Raw genomic sequence first — 24,666 nt, 5'->3', positions numbered from 1 at the left:
AATGCACCCTTATTTTTGCATCTCATCCCTTCAGGAGAGGTGCTGTGAACACCACAAAATGGGATTATTGAAGAAAAAGCCTATTTGCTTTGTAACAAAATAAAAAAAAAAAAAATTTCCTGTGAAAGTTTCTGTTTAGCTACCATACAACAAAACCTTGGAAAGGTCTGGGAGAGCTGAAGGATCTGTTTCCTTCTCCAAAATCCTGCACAGCAGCTCTCCATGGAGGAGGTGACATGGTCCAGTGCATGGTGGCACCAGGCTCCAGAAGTAGGTGAGTCACTCATGGCTCTGTTTCCTCATCAAACTCTTCAGAAACAGCAGCTCTGCTTCAAAGTACATGTCAGGGTCTCCGCTTGGCTTGGATGGAAATTTTTATTTCCATTTGGATTGTTTGGAGGGATTTGAGGAAGCAGACTGCAAGGATGATGTGGCTCTGTATTTCACCAGCATCTCTGAGGTGTCAGACTTTCTCTTCAGCTTCAGTTCCCCACAAGGAGTACACACCAGTAAAATGGGTGGCTCCCAGGGTGGGAGATTAAAGCCATTCACACCCCAGGGGATATTGGAAGTGACAAGAATATCTAAGAAGAGCTTTAGAAGTACAGCTTATCCTCCTTACATTGCCAATCTGCTTTTTGCTGAGAGCTGCTTGGGAGTGGATTTCCCACTGGATTAATTAATTCTAATTATGACCTTCCATCATCTACCCATAAATTGGCTTGGTGTGGACGTAGGTGAGATTTCAAATAGGGGGCTACACATTAAATATACATACATATATATATATATATATATGTGTGTGTGTGTGTGTGTGTGTACATCTGTATGTGCGTGTACATGCAGCAGCAGTTCTCCATCTGGCATGGTAACTGAGCTGGATGCTGTGTGCACACACCAGCAAAGGGTATTCCTGTCTCCATTGAATGGAACCAGGCCAACAGGAAGGTAAAGAGCAGCATTTTATAAGTGACCTCTACTAGGTGTTGGGATTTGACCAGATTCCTTTTTTTCTTGGTTGTTTTTTCAGCAGACACACCCAGTCACTGCCTTCTCCCAACATTCAGTTTAGACTTTCTGTTTGGACTCTGGGTTAATTTTCACCTCTCAGTGTTTCTGTGGTTCCAGTGTGCTCCAGGATCTCGGCACCATCTCCTGGGATGCAGCAGTGCCTTCCAGGCTGTCCTCAGAGCTGCTGCAGACACTGCTAAAAGCACCCACAGCCCTCACTACCATCACACTGAAGAGCACAAAAGGTACGTGTGGATACAGGACACTGACAAATAAATTAATATTAACGGTGATGTTTAAAATAACACACTGGTGAGGCCTGAGGGGCGCCAAGCCGAGAAAAAGAGTGTAAATCTTCCATCTGTAACTCACCCCACTGAGTGTGGAATGTGCAGTTTACCTTTGCTTGATGAACCCAACTTCCCAGACTGGACTGAGGGGCCAGGGCTGCCCCAGTCTTGCAATTTTCCTGCCCTTGGAAGCATCTAGCAGGCAAAATTCTCCCTGCCAGCATGAAGATCTCGTCAGCAGAGAGCTCAGGCAATGCCACTTCCCTTGGTGATGGGTATGGCAATACCAGAATCCAGGCTTGGCCAAGACTTTTCTTCTTCCCAGGAAAAGTTCTGAAGAAAAGTGCTTTTAGTGCAATATTTTGCTCAAGAAGATTTAACAAAAAAAGGAAATATTATCCTGATTATCTAAAGGGAGAGGATTAAAGAAATAATTCTCCTTTTCCTGATACTCTGCTGTAAATCTTCTAGCACAACAGTTGCAGTAAGTATCAGCTACTGTTTGTAATCCATATGTGTGGAGCCATGTGTGTTACACTCTGGATTAAAGGCAACCAGAGCCCATCTGATCTTGGTTGTCAATAAATCCTACAGACCCCAAAAGACTCAGAGGAATCTCAGGAATTGAAAAGCTATAGTTACATCTTTGGCCTATAATATTACCAGTGATTCACAGAAAGTTTAATACTCGTGACTTAAAGAAAACTCTTAACTGCTTTGAAAACTCTAGTCAAAGAGAACAAGTCTGAAAATGCTCAGAAAGGGTCTGTTTTAAGAGCATTAAATCTGAATTGCAGGGAATTTCTGAAGAAAATAAGACCCAGTCTTTTATAACTTATTTTTGAGTGAAAAATTAATATTTACAGGATTATAAAATTCTGGTGATGCTTATGACAGCATTTCCCCTTTAACAATTTTTTTGAAAGATCTGAAAAATGGACAAGTAAAGCTCAAAAAGCCTCATTAGTTAAGGAAATAAATGGCAAAACAGCTCTTCCTTAAACATCAAATCCACAAGCACCTCCCAAAACTCACCTAAACCAAGTGCAAATTTTTCCTTGGGTTTTTTTTTGTTTGTTTGGGTTTGTGTGTGTGTGTGTGTGTGTGTAAAAAAAAAAAAAAGAAAAAGAAAAAGCAAAAGAAAAAGAAAAAGAAAAAGAAAAATTATGTTAGTTTAGGAAAGAAGATTAAAAAAATTTTTAAAAAATCTGCTTTTCCTTTTCGGGTCATCTTTGGGGGCATCCTTTTGGAAAAGCACTGCCCCGAAAGAGTGCCTGCCCTGCAGCCCAGAGGTGTAAAGGCAGAAGTGCAGTCCAGCCCAGCTCAGACCTCGGGGTGCCTCAGGGAGCCTTTTGTGACTCGGCTGATTCTCTGCATTTCTCTGCACAAAGGCACATCACCATCACACAGGGCAGGGTTTGTTGTCCTCAGTCACCTTTTCATAAACCAGGAGAGAATGGGACTGTGCACTCAAGATTTTAAGTTCCAATATGTGAAATAATTAAATGAAAGGGTTTCTTTTCTGTCCCACCCCCTTTTTGTTGTTGTTGTTGTTTGGTTGTTTTTTTTTTTTTTTTTGTTTGGTTTTTTTTTTTTTTTTTTAAAGGAACATGTGCAATTCATTTTACAGCTCCATGCTGCACCTGGAACCAAAACTCCTTCCCTTTTTAATTTTCAGAGGCCAGGTGTCACAGACATACTGAAAAGTACTGTACTGAACCCTGAGATGCTCTGCTTAAGCACCTCCAAAGCACATCCTCACTTGTTTCACTGCTCAGGGCTGGAAATCCAAGGCCAGGGCAGCTCCAGGGCTGACACTGGGACAGGGAAAAGCCTTCATGGATCCCAGCACAGTGTGCTGCTATCTCACCCCTCATTGTCCCTTGTGCTCACCAAGTGCCACCTAGGTGATTGCTGCTGCTCTTATGAGATGCTTTGGTGGCTGCACAAGTCATTTTCCCAGTCTTTTTATAACAAAGAAATGCCTTTATTTGATTGCAGGAGTGAGAGCTGCCCTGATGGATATTTTTGTGGCTGAGAGACCAACGCAATCAAATCAGGCATATGCAGCATGGAGGAAATAAGGAGTTGATGCCAGGGAGATGACACCTCAAATAATTTGCCTTTTTAGACACAGGAAATAAAAATCCCAAGGAGACTCTGAAGAAATGGAAGGTGGTTTAACATTTTGATATTTCTGTACCAAAATCTTCAGGTTACAGCCAATTCCAGTCTTCAGTGATTTAGGAGGCTTAGCAGCACCACAAGGAAACAGAGATGAAGATTGCCAGGATCCAAATCCTGGCAGCAACAGGGGGGACAGTGGGTGGTTTACTTGCCAGCAGATGGGTGGTGTACAGTGGGGTACAACCCTCAAAGGCAGGCAGGTTACAGGTCAAGAATAAAATACCTTCCTTGTATCTAGTCTTTTAGCTTAAAAACTTTAGCTCTTGTCCTATCACTACATGCCCAACTAAAAAGTCTGTCCCCATCTTTCTTTCAAGGCTCCTTTAATTACCAAAAGTCTGCAATAAGGTCTGCCAGAGCCCTCTCTTCTCTGAGTTAAAAAACCCAAGCTCTCTCAGCCTGGTGGAGAGGGGTTCCATCCCTCTGATCATCTTCATGACCCTCCTTTGAACATGCTCCAGCAGGTCCATGTCATTCCTTTGCTGATAAAAGTAATTTGGAAAGCTGCCACAGGGTAGAGCATGCAGTTGATGGGACCTCTGTGCATAGGAGTTAAGTGTCCTAAAGGTGGCACCAATATTTGTCTAGTTTTGGGAGCAAAAAAATGACAAAGGGAGGAATTAATCTTTCTTTCCCCACATCACTGGGAAAAGGGGATGCTCTGCACAGAAGCAGAAGTTAGTTTTGAATCTCATGACTTTAATGTTTCCTGAAATGCCTCCAAAAGCCTGTGGAGACACCAGCATAGCTTAGCCAGAGTCATCACTCTAGCCAGAGTTATCACTTCTTGCAGTTTGTCATTGAGGCACTGAAATGCCAGTCTCCTTTCAGGATACGGGGGCAGAGGAGAAATGGCTGCACTTGGGCATCTTCACCAGGGTTAGGATGATGGGGGTGTTAAGAAGAGATTAAACAAAGGCCAGGATGTGCCACAGCTTTGTGGATTTCAGAGCTGACTTCAGCCAAGAGCTGCCTTGGCACAGGTTAGTGTCTCCTGCACTGCTGCTGCTCGGGCATTCCTGGGGCTGCCCAAACCCTGCTTTTGGGAGGTTGTTGAGGAAGCAGCTGGAATCAGCTGGACCAAGTACAGTGCAGAGACACATAAAGAGAAATACCTGAATTTCTGCTGGCTTCCCTGGTGGTCTTTTCCATCCTGAGTCATGCAGATTTATCCTGAGTCACATAGGCCCCATGACAGTGGAGTCAATCCTGTGGCTAGCTCAGGCTGAGTAAGACATGACATGGGTCAGCTGCTGAATTCTTCAAACTAAACTCAAATTAGACCAACATATATGTCAGAGCAGTTATTTGATGACTATTTCACTGTGAAGACCTCACGGAATATCAAAGGGTCTAAGTTTCAATGCCCTGAGGTTAGACAAAAAAGCTCAAAGAAACACAAAGCAGGAAAGCATCCCTGACAGGGGGCTTCAGGGACAGGTAAAAAAGAAAAGCAATCTGTATATGGACTGTGTGATAGAAGCATCCCAATATTCCTGGACAACATGCCTGTTCAAGAAGCTGAATAGTATTTGTCTCTGAAAAAAGGTAAAGATGCAGCTTTAGAGAGAGAATAAGTGGGAGTGAGAGTCATTAAAGAAGAACACAAGAGTGGGATGTGCTCACTGCCTGGTTATAGCACTGCTGAAGGGTGTTCAGGGAAATGTCAAAAGTAAATTTCCCTTTTTGCTACCACATCTCAGTTAAGATCTGTTTGTAGACGACTGTAAGCAACAAAACTGATCAGCAAGTAAATGAGAGGTCCTTAATTCCTGCCAAGCCTCCTGGATCATTTCCCTTTAAAGGCTCTAAAATGCGTGGGACTTCTGACAGATGAAAGCAGAATTGGTTCATTTGTTGAATGCAAACTGAAACCCCTCAAAAGCATTAAGTCCCATTGGTTGTGTGCCATGAAAAAAAAAAGTCCAGCTCAGAAGTGAGACTGCAGATTTGGGCTGTGGAAGACACAGAGGATGAGCTTTGTTGAGCTTGACTCTGCAGAGTGGGAGCATTTTACAGCTCCAGTGAGCAAACAGCTCTGTGCCTGCTGACACAGAAGGTGATGTCTGTCTAGTTTCTTCATCACTTTGATTCAGCCCTTCAGGGGAGCTCAGGCTGGGAAATATGGAAAGCTAGGGAGGGAAAGGCCACCAGGAGAAACAGAGCAGGCAGAGCAGAGATCTTACAGCACGAAACAGCAAATGTCTTCAGTGAGCACTGGGGCTCAGGCAGTCCACACCCTCTTCAGTCTCAAATCTATAGACGAATCTTGGATGTCTTGATAGCAAATGATAGAAATAAGGAAGCCATATATATAAAGGAACTAAAAGAGAGATCCAAACACACATACTACGTTACAGGTCTCTTCACTCTGACTAGTCAGGGATATTCTGGATGAATATTTTTATTATGGCAAATTCTCTCTGTATTCCTTGATCCTGCCTGCAGTGTCCCAGCAGTGCATGGCAGAAATGGGGCCATGAAGCACTTGCTAAGAGGTGGGCTACAACCACTGAGTTGATGATCTATAGGTAGCAGTCCTTACAAAGGGCTGTGCATTGCACAGGAATTACAAGCCATGCTCTGGAACAACAAATGAAGAACTGCAAGGAAGACTTGCTCTATGTCTATGGATTAGGGAATTAATTTTGTGCTACCTACCAGGTTTGGAACAAATAAATTAGTATTGTGCAAAGGAAATTCTGAAACCTGGAAGCCTAGGAATACATCTTACTCATAATATCATAAAGTAGTTATCCTTGACATGAAGAGATGGGCCTGTCTAGATTGAAAGCAAAATATTTCCATTGTTGAATGCACATACGCTGCTGGTTGCATGGACATTAAATATCTCTGCTTGCTTCAAATTTTTCACTAAAGGATCTAGTAAGTGAGAACACTACATAAAATGCAAATATAACTTTTTGTGGAAGGGGAAGGAGATGCTTGCCAGGACAGCTTCTCTGGAAAGATTTCCAGGAAAGGATTAGGAACTATGGATGGTATTTCCATAAGCCCTTGTTTTTGGCCTGACTATGACTCCCAGAGAAGCTGATGATAAATCTGCCATTGTATCCAAGAGGAACAGACTTGAGACAGCACTGAGCAAACTGAAGATCCCAGCCTTTGACTCAGGAGTGCAAATATTTTGCTTTTATGCACAGAGATTAGTAAATTCAGGGATGTTATTCAAAAGGCAGTTTGGTAGCTGCTTCATTGAGCAGCATCCCTGAGCATACTTATCTGCCCCAGTTTTAAAAAACTGCTTCTTGTTTTCAAGGGACAAGGACATAAACCACAAAGACAGCTGCAGTCAGTGTTGTAATCTCAGCACAAAGGAGACAAATGGTTCACAGACACACTATTCCCTTTGCACCCCTTGGGATGCTCCCCCTGCCAGGGGGATTCGTGGCTGTAGGGATGGGTGCTAGGAAATACCAACACTGCTGCTGGCACAGCTGCCTGGGTCTCTGCAAAAGCTGCTGGAGCTGGTCTCTCCTGTTGCTGATGTGCTGTTTTTAATGGGAAAGGAAAAGAACTGTAAAGGGGAAAAGGTAAATCCCTGTTCATGTTCTGAGTCAGACATATTGTTGTGTACTGAGAGAATTTAATCCACTCAGTAGAAAAGTGCCTGTCTGAAAAGGTATCCAATAAAGATGTTCAGTTGTGCTTAAATGAGTTGCAGAGTGGATTTTTCTGAGTTGTCTGTCCAACACATGTAGCAAAGATAGGAGATGAGAGCAAGACTTCTTGCCTTGTAGCTATAGCAGGAGCCAGAGCAGTCACAAAAAGCTTAGCTATCCACAGACACTGTTACCCATAAAATGCCTCATGCACTCAGTGTTACAGGAAGAAATGGGATTTCAGGCTGACATTTCAGGCAGTCAGAAGAATATGTTTGTGCTTTCCTGAAGCACTTCATTTGAGCAAAACAGCCTACAGATCCACACCAGACTTCACCTGGATGGTCTCCCTTGGCTCCTTGGCCAGGAAGCTCTACTGTCTTATTGCAAAAAGTTGGAAATTGAAAATTAGTTAAAGGAATAAAAACATTGATCTTCTAAGGTTGTTTTGTTTGGGTGGGGTATTTTTTTTGTTGTTTTTTGGGGGTGGGCTCTGATCATCTTCATGATTTGTTGCTGGGGTTTTTTTGTTTGGGTTTTGGTTGGGGGGGTTTTTTGTTTGTTTGGGTTTTTTTTGTTTGTTTGTTTGGGTTTTTTTTTTGTTTTTTTTGGGTTTTTTTTGAGACTTGTCAGGATTCTCTATCTGGTCTAAAAAAATGCAGTAATGGAACTTGTCAAAGAATTCAATTCAGACAAATACCGTGACTTGAAATTTGTGTGTCTGGAGACTCTACCTCTACCTGATGAACAGAAGCAGACATCAGCTGGCGCAGCAATGTAAGGTGAAGAACACCATAGCAAAGTTGTGGTGTGAAACTTAAAGGGAGGAATTACAAGAAGCATTTATGTCACAGCAGTTTTATTACTTGGAGCTTTTCCCAAACAAGCTTGGTAACATCATGGCTAGCAGAATTGACATTCTGAAGAATTGACATTTTACTTAAATATTTTGCTCCTGCTGCAAGATCTGACCCTACAGCTACATTTAACCTGCCCAGAGTATTAGCTGAAGAGCAACGTTTCATGTCACACACTAGATTAAATCCTGCTCAGTGACTTCTCTGAGTGTCCAAGGCAGTATTAAGAAGTCCATCCATCTCCGTACTTTGGTCTGACAGACACTTTCCTCAATGAGTTTTTGCAACAGAAAACTTTTGCTGGAAAAAAAAAACAAAACAAAAAAACAACCAAACCAAGAAGTCAAAGATTCAGAGTAAAGACTTGAGAGCTACCATCAGAAAACCCATGTGACAAAAAGGGGTGGACAGTAGCAGAGGTTTTCAGTCTTTATAACTCCTGCACAGTTTTGGAGAGCAGTAAAAAGGTGGCAAGGTACTAATTTGAGAAATGGTCTGAGCTTATTTATTCTCATTTATTTTACACCTTGATAGATCCAGAGGAAGTCTAATATCAGCCCACCAAAGTGACTTACATGAAACAGGATAGCTCCCTAATTTCATTTGTTTTAATGGAAGCCTCAGCGATATCCACCCTTGGCAGAAGTGCACACCATTACAGGTGGAGCACCTGAAATGGGAAATATCTCTCCAGCTGAAACTGAGAAGCTGATTTATCAGAGCTGCACTGAGCTGGTCTTTTTCCTTTCAGTTTGCTTATGCCTGTCCCACCAGACCTGCTGAAACAAACAGCCCAGGAGAGCCCTCAGACATGAGTCAGAAGTCACTACTCTGGCTGCTGAAGCCATTATTCAAGGATTAATGAGGTCTCCTCATCATTCTGGAGATAAATGCTGGATTTTGAACTGGCACTTGAAATGATAACCCCAGCTGGCATCAACTCCACAGCACGTGTGTGCCATCACCAGGTGTGACATCCACTCACAGCAGAGACAAGGAAACCCTCCCAGACAGAGCCATGAGAGCTAGCAGAGGCCATGAAGAAGAAGGGATGACAGGAATTACTTCTCTGCCTCATAGGAACAGATCAGAATCCACCACAAGTCTCTGTGAAAACTGGATTCTTTTTCAGCGTGGCCACTTTTTTTACTGTATGATCATTGCAGCCTTCTGTCACCTTCCTGCTCAGGTGACAATTCTCATGCAATCCTGTTTGTCTCCACTTCCTTGGCTACATCTGCCTGCATTTACAGTGAGTTCAGGATCCTCCAGAAACAAGTTTCTTGGTGTTTGCTCCAGCACTCCCTCGAGTCAAAAACCTTGACTAATATCCACAATAACTGTCTGATGAATTCCCCATCCTTAAAACCAAAATTAAAACTACCATGACCCAGAAAGAGAAGAATTTGTCAGATCAAACAGCAGTGATCAGACGTGGGTAAGGAGAAAAGTCACCCTCCAGATGCAGCATGGAAGAACCATGTCAGAGGAATGTGGAAACCAGCCACCTTTGGGAGCTGAGTGAGACACAGAGCCCTGCTCTGCTGGTTCCTGTCCACACAGCTGGAAATTGGACAGATGAAGGATTGTACTGCCATGACCCAAAGCAGATGAAAAGGGATTTCATTCACACCCTGGTATTTCCATGCCCTGGCTTAAAAATGCAACATTTGAGCACAGGAATGACAAAGTGGTGTTTCATAATCCCAGGGTAAACTTTCTGGACAACATCCAATGACATTCTTCTGAAAAAAACATTACAAGTAGCCATTTCCCTCTGAACTGGGAAAAAACCCTTGTCCCAGTCCTTGGGTGTGATTCTGGTCAGAGCTGAGGTGCTGGTACCACGTTCTGCATCTTACACCACCCCTGCCCTTGGCCTGCTCACCAGCAGTCAGGTGGTGCTTTATCCCCTTGCTGTTCAAGGGCTCCAGACATTTCCATATGGTTTGAACTCCTGCCAATGCTATAACTTGATTTTTTTTCTGATGTCTGAATAATCTGAGGGTTTTATTCTATTCCTTTCTGCCTCTGAAAGAATTCCCTCCACGTATTGGCACCAGTGCCTGGCCTGAGGTGCCCATGATGGCCAGCAGTCTCCTTTCTTCTTAATTTTGCTGTCACCTTTGTGTACCAATAGCATTTTTTTTTCCTTCTGGATGGATGTCACCCTTGAAATTTGTCCCCATTAGACCTCATCAGGAGGAAGAAATTCTTCCCAAAATAGTTCTAGTGGCTACTTGTGTCCTTCATCTCCAAGACTCTGAGCTTGTTCTTCCCCTCCAACTCATACAGACCCTCCTCGAGAAATCCCCTGAGAGTTAACTGAGAGTTAGGGCATGCAGGAACGAAGAGGAGGGGACAAGGAATCTGGGATGGGATGGTGGAGTTTGACTCATGAGCAATTTTTTGCTTTCTTTTTTTTTTTTCCCACCCAGAAACAGCAAACCCCAGCCCATGCTGTGCCATGGGATCCAGCCCAGGGGGCCAGCCTGGCTAAACTTCCTAATGGGAGCATCAAGATATATGGAATCATTGAACCATAAAATCACAGAATGGTTTGGCTTATAAGAGACCTTAAAGATCATCTAATTCCACCCCCCTATCTATTCCACACCTATCTATAAAGATGTCTCCTTGCATGCCTGCCTGGCAGCCCCATTTCCCTGTGGAACCTGCAGAGGAGCCAGCCCCAGTGCACACTTTGGTAAGAAAAGCTCTGTGAACAGAGAATCACCTCGCAGTGAAAGTGCTGCTCAAATTGAAAGGCACATGCCTTGTATTTAGTAAAGCCTTGAGTTCAGACATTTGTGCCACATCAAAATTTTGTGGATGGAAATCCTGGCCAAGCCACCTCCCACCCACCTCTGCAGGGTTTGTATGATGGCTACAGGATTTCCTCCAGCCTTTGGCAGTGGTTTGCTTGGGGGTTCATGCAGGTAAAGAGAGTGAAAATATTTTTCTTGTACTGTATTTTTCTTTTATGGACACTGCAGAGGACAGGGGCACCTGCTCCTGCCTCCAGACTCCCTGGAGGCTGCTGCAGCCACTGGCTCTTGGCACAGCAAAGGCACTGCAGTGCTACTGCTGTTTTAGAGAAATAATGGCTACAGACTGCTTTGCTCAGCTGGCAGCAATGTGAAAGAAAAACCTGGGTTTAAATAAAAACCAGAGTTTAGCAACTCTGAGATGGAACTACAGGTGTGCCTAAATTCCCTATAATTCCCTGACTCTGAAAGGTATCAAAGTCATGTTGCCTCCAGCCTGCTGAAAGAGCAAGGGGAAAAGGCATCCCTGAGCAAAACTATTTCCCTGAAATATGTTTATCCTTGCTCTCACCTGAGCAGAGCATCCCCCATCCTGATGCTGCTATCACCACCACCTGCACAGGCACAGATGATGCTGCTGGGATGTGTGTGGGGCTGGCTTCACATCACTGAGCAAGAGTGTGAGTGACCAAGGGTGGGGAGGGACAGAGAGCCTGCACAGGGCTTTCCTCACCAGCCTGGCCTTGGTGCCCAACAAGGTTTTCGTTCTCAGTGCTTCCTGATATGATAGACCTCCTCTGGCTCACTCTTCTTTTAACCTCCTCTGACATTTAGGGCTGGTCTATACTGGGGATTTAATTCAAATTGTTTGAGGATGTGAATTTAGAGAGGAATAATTATTCTTGATTAACTCCCCATGTGGACAGTCTTGTTCCAAAATAAAAGTGCTTTATTTCAAATGGGTTTAATTGACTCCAGGAGAATCACTAGGTTGTTTTCTCTAAGAAAAAGAATAGATACAAAATGAAGAATACTTTTTCTCCCTCAATTTCTTGAAAAATGCAAGGACTTTTGAATGTTATGCAAGTTTTAACTGAAAATTGCTGTACGTTATTATGTATAATTTGCACCTCTGATAAACTGCACGCTGTTAAAATTATTGTTCCATGAAAATAATTACACAGCAGCCAACATAATTAGACAAGCAGTGCAAAATCAGAGGCAGAAATGTAGGGCGATGTTGTGAGCTGTTTATAAGGGAGGTGTATTTTATTCTGTCCACACATTCACACAGAGCCTGATTTACTGAAACCAAAACTGATTACTGAATGTAACGAGCCTCACAAAAAGACTTGAACAAAAAAGGGTTCTCGGCTTTAGGATGAATTTTCTCTTAAGAAAAAAAAAAAAAAAAAAAAAAAAAAAAAAAACCAAAGCAAGACAGAAGATGGATCCCAGAATAATCAATACTTTTCTGAGGAAAATCATATATTGGGGTGCCAAAAAATGTCCAGGAATAGCAGTAGTGGGGGCACTGAGGCTGCTGCTGCCTGTGGTATCCAGAAGGGAGAGCTGGTGTCAGGCAGGGTTCTGGCTGCCAAATGTCCCTCATGGGCTCAGGCACTGCTCTTGTACCATCCACATCACTGACCTCATCTCAAATATCACTATTTAAGAATATTTTATGGGGACAGTGCAGGAGGCAGTGAGTGGTTTAAGGTGAAGAATGTTCAGCATGAATCCAAACCCAACCCTTTGTTTACAGGGCAGGGATCTGGTCCCTGCCTTGTTGGGTACCAGACAGACCTGCCCATAAACCTCCTTTTCCCAACATGTGCTCTGTCTAGGTGCAATCCAGCCCTGAACAGAAACGTTCTGGAACTAAAACGTTTGCCTGTATGAAATTGTCATCAGAGCTGCTTCATGTGATTCTTCTAAAAAACTGCTTTCATCATCAAATCAGCATTTTCTGCATTAAAACAAGAGGAAAAATACCCCAACCTACCTAAAGCAACCAAAACTATTGTGTGAATCAGTAGATGGGAAATCTTATTCTGGGGCTTCCCAGACAGAAGGAGCTACCACTACTGGCCAATGGAACACACCAAGCACAGGCTTTTCTCTGCTTCCTTTTTTCCACCCCGCAGCAACTGAGAGCCAGCAGCCCCTGGATCCCAGCCCTGATTGTCAGAACACTGAGGAACATGCTGGGATCAGAGGAGTGCAGAGGTTTACAGGATGGCTCATGTGCATAAAAATAGGCAGAGTTTTGCAGAAACAGAGCCCAGAATTGAGACTTCTGCAATCACACCATGAGAAGTGGGAATCTTAGTGATCCCAGAGAATGTATTTTTCTTTCTGACATTACTTTCAATATTGGGTTCCACTGCCCCTTCTGCTTTGCAAAGATGGAAGAGCAATGAACAGACAGAAGGTGATTATGCCACTCTTTTAAAACCTACTGTACATGTTACACATTTAACAGCTCAGCTGAGAAAAGAAAACCTATTTCCATATTTATCCATTCTTTATGCTCACTTCAATGTACAGTATAAACCCCTACTCACACATACCAGGCCAAATCTTTCCCTTGTTCTGGAAGACCAATATCCTAATAACAGAATGACAGAATCACAGGGTTGGAAGAAACCTTCAAGGTCATCAAGTCCAACCTGTTCCCTGACACCTCAATCAAACCATGGCACCGAGTGCCACAGCCAGGTTTTTTTTTTTTTTTTTGTTTTTTTTTTTTTAATGCATTCTTTTAATTGTATGGCCCATCAACCAAAATAGATCTTGGCCAGGTGTGTTTAGCTGCCCATGCCACCATCCTGGCCACCTTTGGCAGGTCCAGAAGGAGCAGAACTGTTCCACTCCTGTGGCCCACAGCCCCCAGCCGGTGGTGGGAGGGAAGGCAGTGGGAGCAGAGACCTCACTGTGGGGTGGAAATTGGATGTGCCAGATGCAAACATCTGGACTCAGGACCTCAGGAAGGATCTTCAGTGCCATGCTTTAGGTACAGCCCTGGTAACTTCAGGGACTTTCAGCAGAGCTTGGGCTTTCTGGGGCCTGAGCCATTCTGAAAACAGGACTTCGGGATGCTTTTGTAAATTTTAGTCAAGGTGAATTTATACTGAAGTCTAAATCCACAGCTAATTACAATGAAGAATAAATGGTTCTGAAGAGATTAGGGATGAGCTTCTGAAGGAGTCCTCTGAATTTTAAGTAACCAATTCTCTTTGAAAGTCACTGGATTTGGGCTTCTAACTCCCTTGCTCACTTTTGAAGATCCAAACCAAGGTTTAAAATTCATTCTGTTAACAAGCTAGCCAATATTTCTTTCCTGGGAAAGCCGTCTTCTGTTATCCTAAAATTAAGACAACAGAGGGCTACATTTTTTGTTTTATTCTCCAAGGCTAATAATGAAACAATACAGAAATTGTGAAAAATAAACTACAGCAATTTAGATATTTAGTTTTCAAATCAGTTGACAGGCACAGCAAGGAAATAGTTTTGCCTCTGAAGAAATAAATGTAATAAAATACTGTTTAAATAATGTTTAAGTGATGTGATGAAAGACGGGTTCACGAACCCTCTGTTATGTTAACAATTAGCAGTGCAGGACATGGATTTTGTTTAAGAAATGTGTACTGCTAATACTGGGGTCAACATATGAATAAACAAGAATGGCACTACGCAGTAGAGTCAGGCTCTATTAATATCTGCTTGGTTATCTGCATTGCTTTGTTTATCACAGCCAGATCTGCTGCAGTCATGTCCTGTGTGTCCTGGCAGCTACGGGCAGCCATCCACACTCTTGCCCACACTGAGACATGTGGAGCTGGGACTGGGTGATCTTTAAGGTACCTTCAAACCCAAACCACTCTGTGGTTTGTGTGCTGGAGTGGCTTTTTGCTCAGAGTGAGGAAGAGCCACAACCCAGCAGTGAAGTCTGGCCTGGGCTGTTGGGGCCAGCCAGGTCCATGGCTTGGGGCGCTGACCTGGGACCACCCCAGGAGCTTGTTCTGCTACAGACCAACCACGCAATGCCAGCCAGGCCACCGTGCTCTCCTCTCACGTTCTTCAGTAAATTGTTAATCTTACCATGAGCTGGTCCCTTGCTGTTGGCCACAACTGCACCCTGAGCATGGAGCTCTCACTGACAGGAAGGATAAACCCCTCGGAGCTGGACTTCAGGAGACTCAGATGCCTTGGACAGCTTGGACAGCTTCTGATCCTCTCACTTCTAGCTGCCTTGGGAAGCTGCTGCCTCACTCCAGACATATCCTTGGACAGCTTGATCCTAAGTGTTCCTCAGTAGCTTGAGAATTGACATAATTGCTAAAAAGAGACCTGAGAAACATCAGAAGGCTCTGCCATTTATAAAGAAGCAGTTTCCATCTTCTTATGCCTTATATACTCTCTTAAGCCTTTGAGTTTACACTTGGGGGTGATGGAAAGGTTTATTATCTGAGTCAACAACAATCCCCTGGAATATTTGCTAAATGACCTAGCTCACCAAACATTTCCAGGGGTTTTTCTATCTACGTGTATGGAGGAAAATCTGTAATTTCCATGCTGCAAAACACAGAGAGTAAACTCCTCACTCCTGGAGCTTGGCAGTGTGATGGCTTGGTCCAGGAAAAGGCTGATGACCCTCAGTTCCCACCACAGGCAGTGGAAGCTGAAGGTATCCAGCAACCACAGGAAGCCTACGGGTGGCAATGGGCACTGTTTGGACCTCAGTGCAATGCCTGATTAGATAACAGTCTGTCTCTAGGTAGAGCATGTATTCTGTCTTTCATTCTTCTTTTTTCTTCCTCTGTCTTAATAATGCATGTAGCTCTGATTTATTTTTTATCAAGATTAACAATGGAACAATACCACTTCAAATATTAAAAAGGCAAAGAAATGTAGGTACTGAAAAGGAAGGAAAATACCTCAATTTCAAGCCTAAAGATTACTTTGGGTCCCAGAGGAAGCAGAAGCAATTTAGTGGCTGATACCCTTAGCAAGAAAAAAGGTTGTAAGATTAAGACCAACTGCTGTTTGGATAAGTGGTTGGTAATTGCACATATCAGCAATTATGTGCTGTCATATCATTTTTCTGCTACCTTACTCCTCTCTTGTGTCCCGTCAGGGTTTACTTGGAATGACCCTACATCTATGGTCCTCTTCGGATTCACCTTCCTAATGTCATAGCACAGTGCCTCACAAGTTCAAAGAAAAAAGAAGTCATTATTACAGGAGGTGCCTGGTGGAGGTGCTCCTCTTCACAGATGTAGCTAGAGGCTACTGCTGTAATAACCAGGCTGCCAGGGAGAGAAAGAAAGAAAGAAAGAAAGGCCTCCTGAACCTGCAAAAACCCTCTTTGTCCTCCATCCTCACAGTGGGAGAAGGGGTGTGTGAGGGGAGAGTTTGAGTGGAAGAGGTTTGGGTGGGGTGGGAGAGGGTTGTGTGTGTGCATGGTTGAGATGCCGCCCCACCCCAGAGCGTGCAGCACTCGGCTCCAGGTGACATTGGAGGGACTCAGGGGACCAGGGTGCTTTGAGTCTTGCCTTGTCAGGGCAGTACAGGTTATGTTGAATCCTCTTCAAATGAAAAGGAGGAGCTTCTGTTCTGCACATGTAGGCTGCTTCTAACGCCTGTCCCATCTGGGGTAACAGAGCTGGCCCTTGAGCTGAGCTCTGGGGCTCACTTCTGTAGCTTGCCAGAGGCTTTGCACCACTCAGAAAAGCAAACAGCACCAGAAACACCTTTTTCCTCACAGAAGTAACTGATTTCCCAGTAAAGTGTCAAAAGATAACAAAGTCTGTTCCAGCTAAACTCATCTGTTCATTGCCTGAGGGAAGCCTGCAGCTTATATGGCACAGGGTGCTCCCATGGAGCAGAAAGTATTTAGCTCACTAATCAGGCTCAGGCAGGAGGTGTAAGTGAGGCTGCCTGCAGTGTGCCTACAGTAGGTCTGCAGAGGACAGGCACTAGCTGGCTGTCCAGGGTCCCAGGCTGACCCACAGTGATGCCTCTGAGGTCAGGGATGCAAAGGAGAGCAGGGTTTTACACGGGGATCCCACCACACTAGCAGAGCGAGCCCTGGCTCTACACCGGCCACCAGGGTGGGAAGCCCTGGGAAGCACCAGCAAACCCTGGTGTCAGGTTGTGGGAGATGCCAAAACACAGCCAAATGCAGGAGTCTCAGCAGTGATAGTGAGGTGCTACCTCACAGCTCATGGAAGAGCTAATACCCTTTGAAAAGCAGATAAAAGATTCATCAGCACAGATGAAGATATGAGGGCTCGGGCTTAGACAGCCTGTAGCTCCTGCCAAAAAATTGTGTGGAAGGTAGAAACGAATTTAAAAGGTTGAGTGGGGGCCAGCAAGTCAATAACTGAATAATCCCACCCAGATAGGAAACCAAAGCATAAACAAGAGTCTCCACGTACTGACAAGTTAGCACTGGTTGCACTCTGGAAAGGATCCTAAAATAACAGAGATTCCTGTAGACAGAATAAACACATCTCTCAGTTGTCATCCTGAGCAGAGGGTAATTGCCTAGATGTCTGATTGACTCGCTGCTAGAACTAAATATGTACTTCTCTGACATGCTGTCACCTCCTTCACTGTACGTCTGAGATTTTTCAGCAAAGCACATCAGGAATCAAAGCAAATGTCCACAAGGAAAGATGCATCTCGACCTTGAACTTTAATCACTGGCAAAGGGCTGAAAATGTATTTACAAAGAAGTGAAGGTACTGCATTCCTGAGAGTGACATTTAATCTCAAAATTCCCTGGGGGCTTGTGCACGTATGACCCGAGCCCCGGGAAAAGAGCAGGGAGCTGCAGCCCCTGTCAGGGGCACGGGGCTGCCTGAGCTCCCCAGGCACAGCACAGCTGGGACCAGCTCCCCTCTGATCCCCACTCCTTTCCAGAGGCTTCCTTCTGGCTTTCCTGCACCATGTCACTTCCCAGTCTGCACTCCTGGAAGAGATGGAGGATCACAGTTCCTAAATTAATCCTCCTTTTAGCTTTAGCAGCAATTTTGCCCTGAACAAGTGTTGATGCCTTCTCAAAACCACTACAAGGCTCTTGGTTAGCAATTCCTACCAAGTCCTGAGCAGTCCTGTCCACCCTGCTCCTGCCTTGCTGCCTTCCCACCTCAGAGCCAGTCTCTGTTTCAGCTCTGTTAAACTTTTATCTACAGAAATGTAAGAGAGCCTACTCAAAAGACTGAACATTGGAATTTTAATATGAATATTCAGTAAGCCCTGGAAGTTGCAGGGTGCTGAATAACTGTCAACACAATAGTGGTTTTCAGAAGTGAAGTGACCTGGCCAAATCCCAGGCTGGGATTCCTTCTCATGGGAAGGATGGTGTGCTGGTTTAGAATTCAATTAATAATATATATAAAAAAATACTATTCTAAATGCAATTCAGTGTGAATTCATGAAGGTTGTTCACTCAGTATTACACTCTAACATGTAAGAGGCTTGCATTTTTCTCCATAGTATGTGAAGTCTTGGTGCTGAATTAAACCAAAATTAACCTGGCATATCCTATGTGAAAGGAAAATATTTAAAAAACATGTTTTAATGGTAACTACAAAAGAAAACCATAAGTAATTGAAGGTAATTTTGAAAGAGTCCTGGTTCTAAGTCCTTGGTCTTTCATATTTTGCATCTGGAGAAAAAAAATCAGATCATCAGAAGTCACAAACATCTGATAAGTGATTGGATGAGGCCCTGAGAAACCCCATCTAGTGGGTGGCAGCAGAGTTGGAACCAGATTATCTTTAATGTCCCTTCCAACCCAAAACGTTCTGTGATTCTGTGATTAACAGCAAAAGGATAACCATGGATGTGGGGTAACCTGCATCACTCATCAACTGCACTTGGGCAGTTGGAGTGGCTGGACACGAAATAACTCCTCACCAAATGAGGAGTGCTGGAGAACTTCCGTGCAGGCTGCACTGGAATCAGGCAAAACAGCTGCTGTGAAACCTGGGGAAAATCTGTGAGTGGCAGCAGGGAAGGAGGAGGTCCCACCACCTCCCACTGCTGTGAAACTGCCTCCAGGAGAGCAGCCCAGCACTACCATCAGATGGAGCAGGAGAGCCTCTGAGAGGCTCTGCAAAGGAATCATGGCATGGAGTGGGTGGAAGGGCAGGTTCTCTTTTCTCCCCCCAGGAAAGGGACACAGGAAGCACAGGAGGGCTCAGGCACATGGTGAGGCAGTGGAAACCATGCGCCTCAAACCCGAGTTGGTGACCCAAGAACAAGACTATTTTCTCTATCTCTCTGCATTTGATAATTCACCCTGGAGGGAGCTGAATCCCAGGTCAGAGTGAGGTTGTGAGGGTGGCTTACAAACCCATCCCCTCCCCTCACCTCACCTCCAGCCTGTGCAGGAAAAAAGCATTTTCTAACAGAAACTTTGACAGAGCCATCACTTTGTGAACACTGCAAATATATATATATATAAAGCAACTTGTCTAATATATGTTCAAGATAAAAGTTTGAGATGTCAGAAAATTTTATCTGAAAAAAAACCCAGGCATTCATGCACAAGAGGATAACTTGAAACTATCTACCCATCTATTAAACTCCAAGGTTTAGGTAGATAAAGAAATCAAGCAGAAGCTAAAGCGGGCAGACACATGTAAAATGATTTCTGAAGGCAGAACAGGACATCCCTAGAAGTACTGCTAAACTGAGTTTTGGGGGGAAAGTGGCAATTACCCAGCCCATGCCTCCTGCCCTCACCTGCATGGCCCCAGGAGTGAAGTGATCCACTCAGCTGAGGAAGGAAAACATGCCCCAGGGGACTGGGATGGCAGGATGGCACACATCTCCACTGCAGACAGCTCTTCTTCTGCCCACAATGACCTACTCATCTTTCTCTTTGCTTTTAATTTAGGAATAATACAACAAGCCAGGGGGAGCTGGTGAGGAAGGTGTGCAGAACAGGCAGGAAGAGCCCAGCCCAAGCAGAGGATGAGGTGCTCAGCTGGTGCTCCCTTGGTCTGATTTCATATCAGTGGTGACAGGAAATGAGCCCAATGATTTAAAACCAGTAAAAATGAGTCCTAACTTGGGCTTACCTTACAGCAAATTCCCTTTTCTTCCAAAATGGTATTTGTCACAAAGAAACTTCTCTCACAGAGACTGCAAAGCCAGAAGGCTTCCTCCATTCATTTACATATTAAAACTCTACAGATGATGAAGGAGAAGCAATTACTGGAGAAAGCAATAATGGTTCTCTTAGTAGAGTTCAATAATTTTCTTTTTTTTCAATAAAGTCTATGCTCAACAGAAACCTGATTATTCGTATCCAGCACATTAACTTAAAGTGATTTAACACAGTCAAAAAGAATGAAAAAATGCAATGTGAAAGAAATGTGTTGCACTTCACAAGCAGGGAGCCCCATCATTTCAGCTGGGCTGTGTCTGTCACTCTGTTAGAAGAGAGGTTTGTGCACAGAGCCAAGCACTGAGTCACACCTTGAGGCAGTGCTCAAGTGCAGGGTGCTGCTCCCCTGCTCCAGGCAGAGTTCAGCTCTGTCCCTGGCTGTTCCAACTTCATCTTCATGATTGCTAAGAGGATGACGGGTGCTCTTTTTCACCCAGACCCATCTGCACAGAAGATGGATCCTGAAGATGATATTTTAAACTTTCATTTTCCCTTCAGGTGCCATTTGGATGGGTTTGGTTCTTTTTTTTTTTTTTCCTCTCCCACATTGTTTCACATTAGCTATATTCAACTACAGGGAGTATCAGAAAATATTACCTCAGCTTGAGAATAGGTTTGCTCTCAAGTGACACTTTCCAATACTTCTGATTTATACCCTTTTCCTGCATTGATCTGTTGGGAGATTTCGTCAGCTATATCTGACATAAACACTGTATTATTCTGTATTGCATTATACCCTAGAAATCCACTCAAATCCCTTTGCTCCTCAAATTAAAGCAAGATGCATTACAGTGTCCTGATTTCCTTCTATTCTTGCATTTGCATTTTTGTATCATGCTCTAGATTACTCATGTATATTTTGGCATAAGCATCTCCCTGCTCATTTAAGAATATTGCCTTTAATCTTCATTATACCTTGAAGCACACAAAACCCTGGCCCCAAAGGACACATGGAGACTTTTAGTTCCCACAGAGGCTGGATTTCTGTGGAAGTTATTTAAAGCAAATGTGGTGCTGTTCAGAAGCCAAGCCCTGTTCCAGGGCAATCCCAGGGACACCCAGGGTGTCCCTCTGGTCTCACTGCTCCTGTCAGCACACGAGGTTTGTCTGCCACACTGCAGGTCACCAGCTTTGGGAAGGGACTTCTCCTCCTTCCAGCGCTGCAGACTGCAACTCTGCTGGCAAAAGGTTTTAGTTGTGTGGCTGTGCTGGGGTGCCTGAACTCCTCAGCAGTTTAACCATGCAGTTCACCTGCCTGCAAGCAGCTTTTTGGTGGCAGAAATAGAGTAGCAGCTGGAGATTATACTTTTGCTGCAAGAGGCTGGGTGTGTTCACTGCATCTTTCTTATTCACTTTAAGCACCTTCTGACCATCAGAATAATCTATTACTGCATTTCTTACAAAACATAATTCTACCAGAGAACAGCTAATAATATATCACATATTCTGGTAGGATTTTTTGATGGGTCTGCCTTACTTTTCAGATTTGTTCTGTGGTAGGAGTCCGTGTTTGGACTTGTTCTGTGATAGGTCCAATGTTTGCCTCAACCAGATCCCAATGGATACTGGAAATGTATTCAGTCAGAGCCCTGAGGTCAGTAAAGCTTATATGAAAGGTCAGGAAATTCCTTGAAAGAGGAGCTTCTGGTTTTTCTGAGATAGGATAGAGGCATGTTGGTTCAGAACTTCTCTGTTTGATAACCAGTGTAGATAACCAGACATACTCTTTATTCTAGATTTTCCTGAGCTATAATATCCCCCAGAACGTGGACTGAAACAAAGCTAGTAGGAAAAAATTCCTGTAATTTAGGGGCAAGTAATTCTTTCCATAGGTGGGAGGGAAGACCCAGATTTTCCTCCAGGTAATGCTGAGATCATCATATTCAAAGCAACCCTGTTGTTGTCTTCTCTTATTTTCAAACATCCAAACTACCCAAGATTTGGTTTAAAGATCTGAGCACAACAGACTGCAGGCAACCAGAGCCAAGGTGCACAGAGACACTGGGTGGGCAGCTCTAGAAGTATTTGAAAGCTGCAATCCTTTACCAAGAGCAGTCCTTTACCTTCATTAAGAAACCCACAATGCCAAGTCAAATCCATGTGCAAGCCATGACCCATCTCAGTGAGCACTGACATATGGGTCCAGTGTCAGCAAAATATGGAATATTGATCATTGTACTTGGAAAGGAGGAGCCTTTGCATAAGGCAAAGCAGAAGCTGAAGATAGTTTGACAAGAAAACCACTGTCACCTGGAGTCATAGGGGAAATGTGTCTGCACCTTCCACATCAGCACAGGAAACTTCCTTCCCCACTTCTGTTCAGGCAATGCCCTCATGCAGAGCCACTGATCAGTCCAATATTGCTCCAGGAAAGAAATATTTTCCTTGGAGGACAGTCCAACATCATGTCTGTGAGGACAGCATGTCCTGAAGCCTCCCACAAAATGCCCTTCCCTGGCCTGTTCACATTCAAGGGCAAAAGATGCTATTACTGCTGAAAAGTAATAAAACTGTATGTCCAAGCAGAAGAGACCAATCTCTGCTAATGTTCAGGGGGCAAGGAACAAAAAGGACAGACAAATAGAAGAGGGCAACAAAAACAGTTACATTGTGCCTACAAGAGCAAGTAAAATACCATTGCATATTCATTAAGATTTGTTCAAAAGTTCAGAAAATTCCCTCCAGTAACATAATGGGTGATAATTCAATTTATTTATGTTTTTAAGGCATGAAGACTAGCTTTAATTTCCCTCAACTGTGCCTCTATTATTATTAATCTACTTATCTTCTAAAAAGATCGTCTAAACTACACTTCAATAGGGAATGTGATCTTTGGCCATGTAGGGCTTTGCAATTATCCAGTTCTGAATGAACTTGTTGTTGAAACATTTTTTAAGTCTAATGAAAACATTAGATCAATTCCTCGCAGTGATAGCTGTCATTAAATCAATAGTGTGTGTGAGTCCATTATACTGATATTTGACACGAACTGCTGAAGGTCTGCTAACAATGAAACCACGCTGAAGTGTGTCCTCTGCTAGGCATATTTTATATGAGATAAAAATCTGTTAAGTCTACAGTAACTGAAACTTTTCTTCTTTAACTAAAATAAACAGAGATGTGAAACGTTGCTGTAACTCACACTAGGACCACCATGATCCACACGGATTTTGGAGCTGGTCCTTTTATCACACCTCTATCACAGCTGTGCTCTCAAATCAGTCAGGAAAGCTTTTTATGATTGTTTATCTGTGTGGCTTACAAAGAACAGGCAGAGGTTTCACAATGAAGCTCTGATGGAGGACTTGATCCTGCCCCCTCCAAAAGCAACAGCACTGTCAGCAGCTCCAGTGAAAGCTGGACTGCTCCTCAAGCCCCTGGGAAATGGACTTGAGGAAGAGTCTTGTGGCTTGAGGGTCTTCCCAAGGAGGAACAGCACCCTTGCATCACAGTGCAGCAGCCTGCAGGGGCAGGATGCACAACGAGAGCCATTTCTCCATGGTCCATTGTACATGCCATTCGATTGTAAATGGGAAAGATAGCTGAAGGACCTCTGGTTCTGTGGTTTAAAAATATTTTCCAGTGCCCTACAAATTCAATTTTCCACTCCTACCATGTGTGCTTCAGCTACAGCCTCAATGCAATCCTGTGAGACGGTGATGTCTGATGTAATACATTATGGGACCCTTACCATGAAAGAAATATAAAACTTGAGAAAATGGCTAGCTGAGAGATGGATATGAAGACTGCTCAGCCTGCCACTTCTTGAGATTTATAAACCTAACAATTTTTCAGTAGTAGTAGGTAAAATTTGCTCACAGGCAAGGGAGCTGTGAGTACACAAGTGTAATGGGAAATAACAATGGCAGACACTGACAACTTTCTGGCTCAAAAGATCACTTTAAACTGAAAATCCAAACTGATTAATTTTGAATATGTTAAAGATTTACCGTGAAGTGGGCAGAGGACCATTTAATTTTTGGAAATGTGTCATTATAAAATGCATTTTTTCACAAACGAATGCAATAATTGATAGGGGAAAACTCCAAAACAATCCCTCTGAGATCTTTGGTTTCCATAATATTTGCAGCTACAATCCCAACCAGTATCGAAGTGGAGCCAGCCCCAGGCAGACTCGGGTCCTGCCCTGCCCTGTGCGATGGCTCCCACTAATGGCAGCAAGGGAAAGCTCGGGCACTCCCAACACAGCAGACAGAAAAAACCCCTCTGCAAACCCTTCTTCAAACCATTTTTGGTGTTCGGTTTTAAGTGTCTAGAAGTACAGTTACCAACTAGATTTTCTTTTTATTTCTATCTTTTTCTTTTTTTCCTGTTGTCAGCATATGAGCATGACAGAAAATAATCTGAATATTAGTCTCCTTGGATGGGTTTTATCTCACCAGCAGACAGCTGCAATGGAGACTTCTACAGATACAAGGGAGCAAGGTCCAGGGTGTGATTCCCATTGATGGTCTGGCCTATTTCAGGCATAGGATGAGTCATGAATTCGATTTTCCTACGAACTTCTATCTTGACTACACATAGAGTTGGGCAACTGGTCCAGACACAGGATGGAGATGGCCGCAGTGTGACTGCCAAGTGGTGTCACACAGAAAACACCATCTTTGTGCTCAGCCAGTGAGGAAAACCATGGCTGAAATGAGGACACTGTGTAGGACTCCCTTCGAGGGAGCCCAGACTGTGGGATCAGGGCCATGGGATGGAGGTTCATGTTCATGGCTG

The 24,666-nt window shown here is 43.8% G+C and overlaps 1 protein-coding gene across 1 annotated transcript in view; it reads left to right on the top strand.

Annotated features, from left to right (window-relative positions):
• The first annotated feature begins 236 nt into the window (after positions 1 to 236).
• Positions 237 to 24,666, top strand: part of RBM33 (RNA binding motif protein 33) — a 150,478-nt gene continuing 126,048 nt past the window's right edge. Inside the window, exons 1-2 of the mRNA XM_041408407.1 lie at positions 237 to 274; positions 1,129 to 1,256. Of these exons, the coding sequence (XP_041264341.1) occupies positions 237 to 274; positions 1,129 to 1,256 (166 nt within the window). The remainder of the gene's footprint in view (positions 275 to 1,128; positions 1,257 to 24,666) is intronic.

Source organism: Onychostruthus taczanowskii, unplaced genomic scaffold (assembly GCF_017590055.1).
Source record: "Onychostruthus taczanowskii isolate IOZ18803 unplaced genomic scaffold, ASM1759005v1 scaffold3, whole genome shotgun sequence".
Taxonomy (NCBI): Eukaryota; Metazoa; Chordata; class Aves; order Passeriformes; family Passeridae; genus Onychostruthus; species Onychostruthus taczanowskii.
Note: the sequence above shows the minus strand (reverse complement) of the source record. Positions and strands in the feature narration are given on the sequence as shown.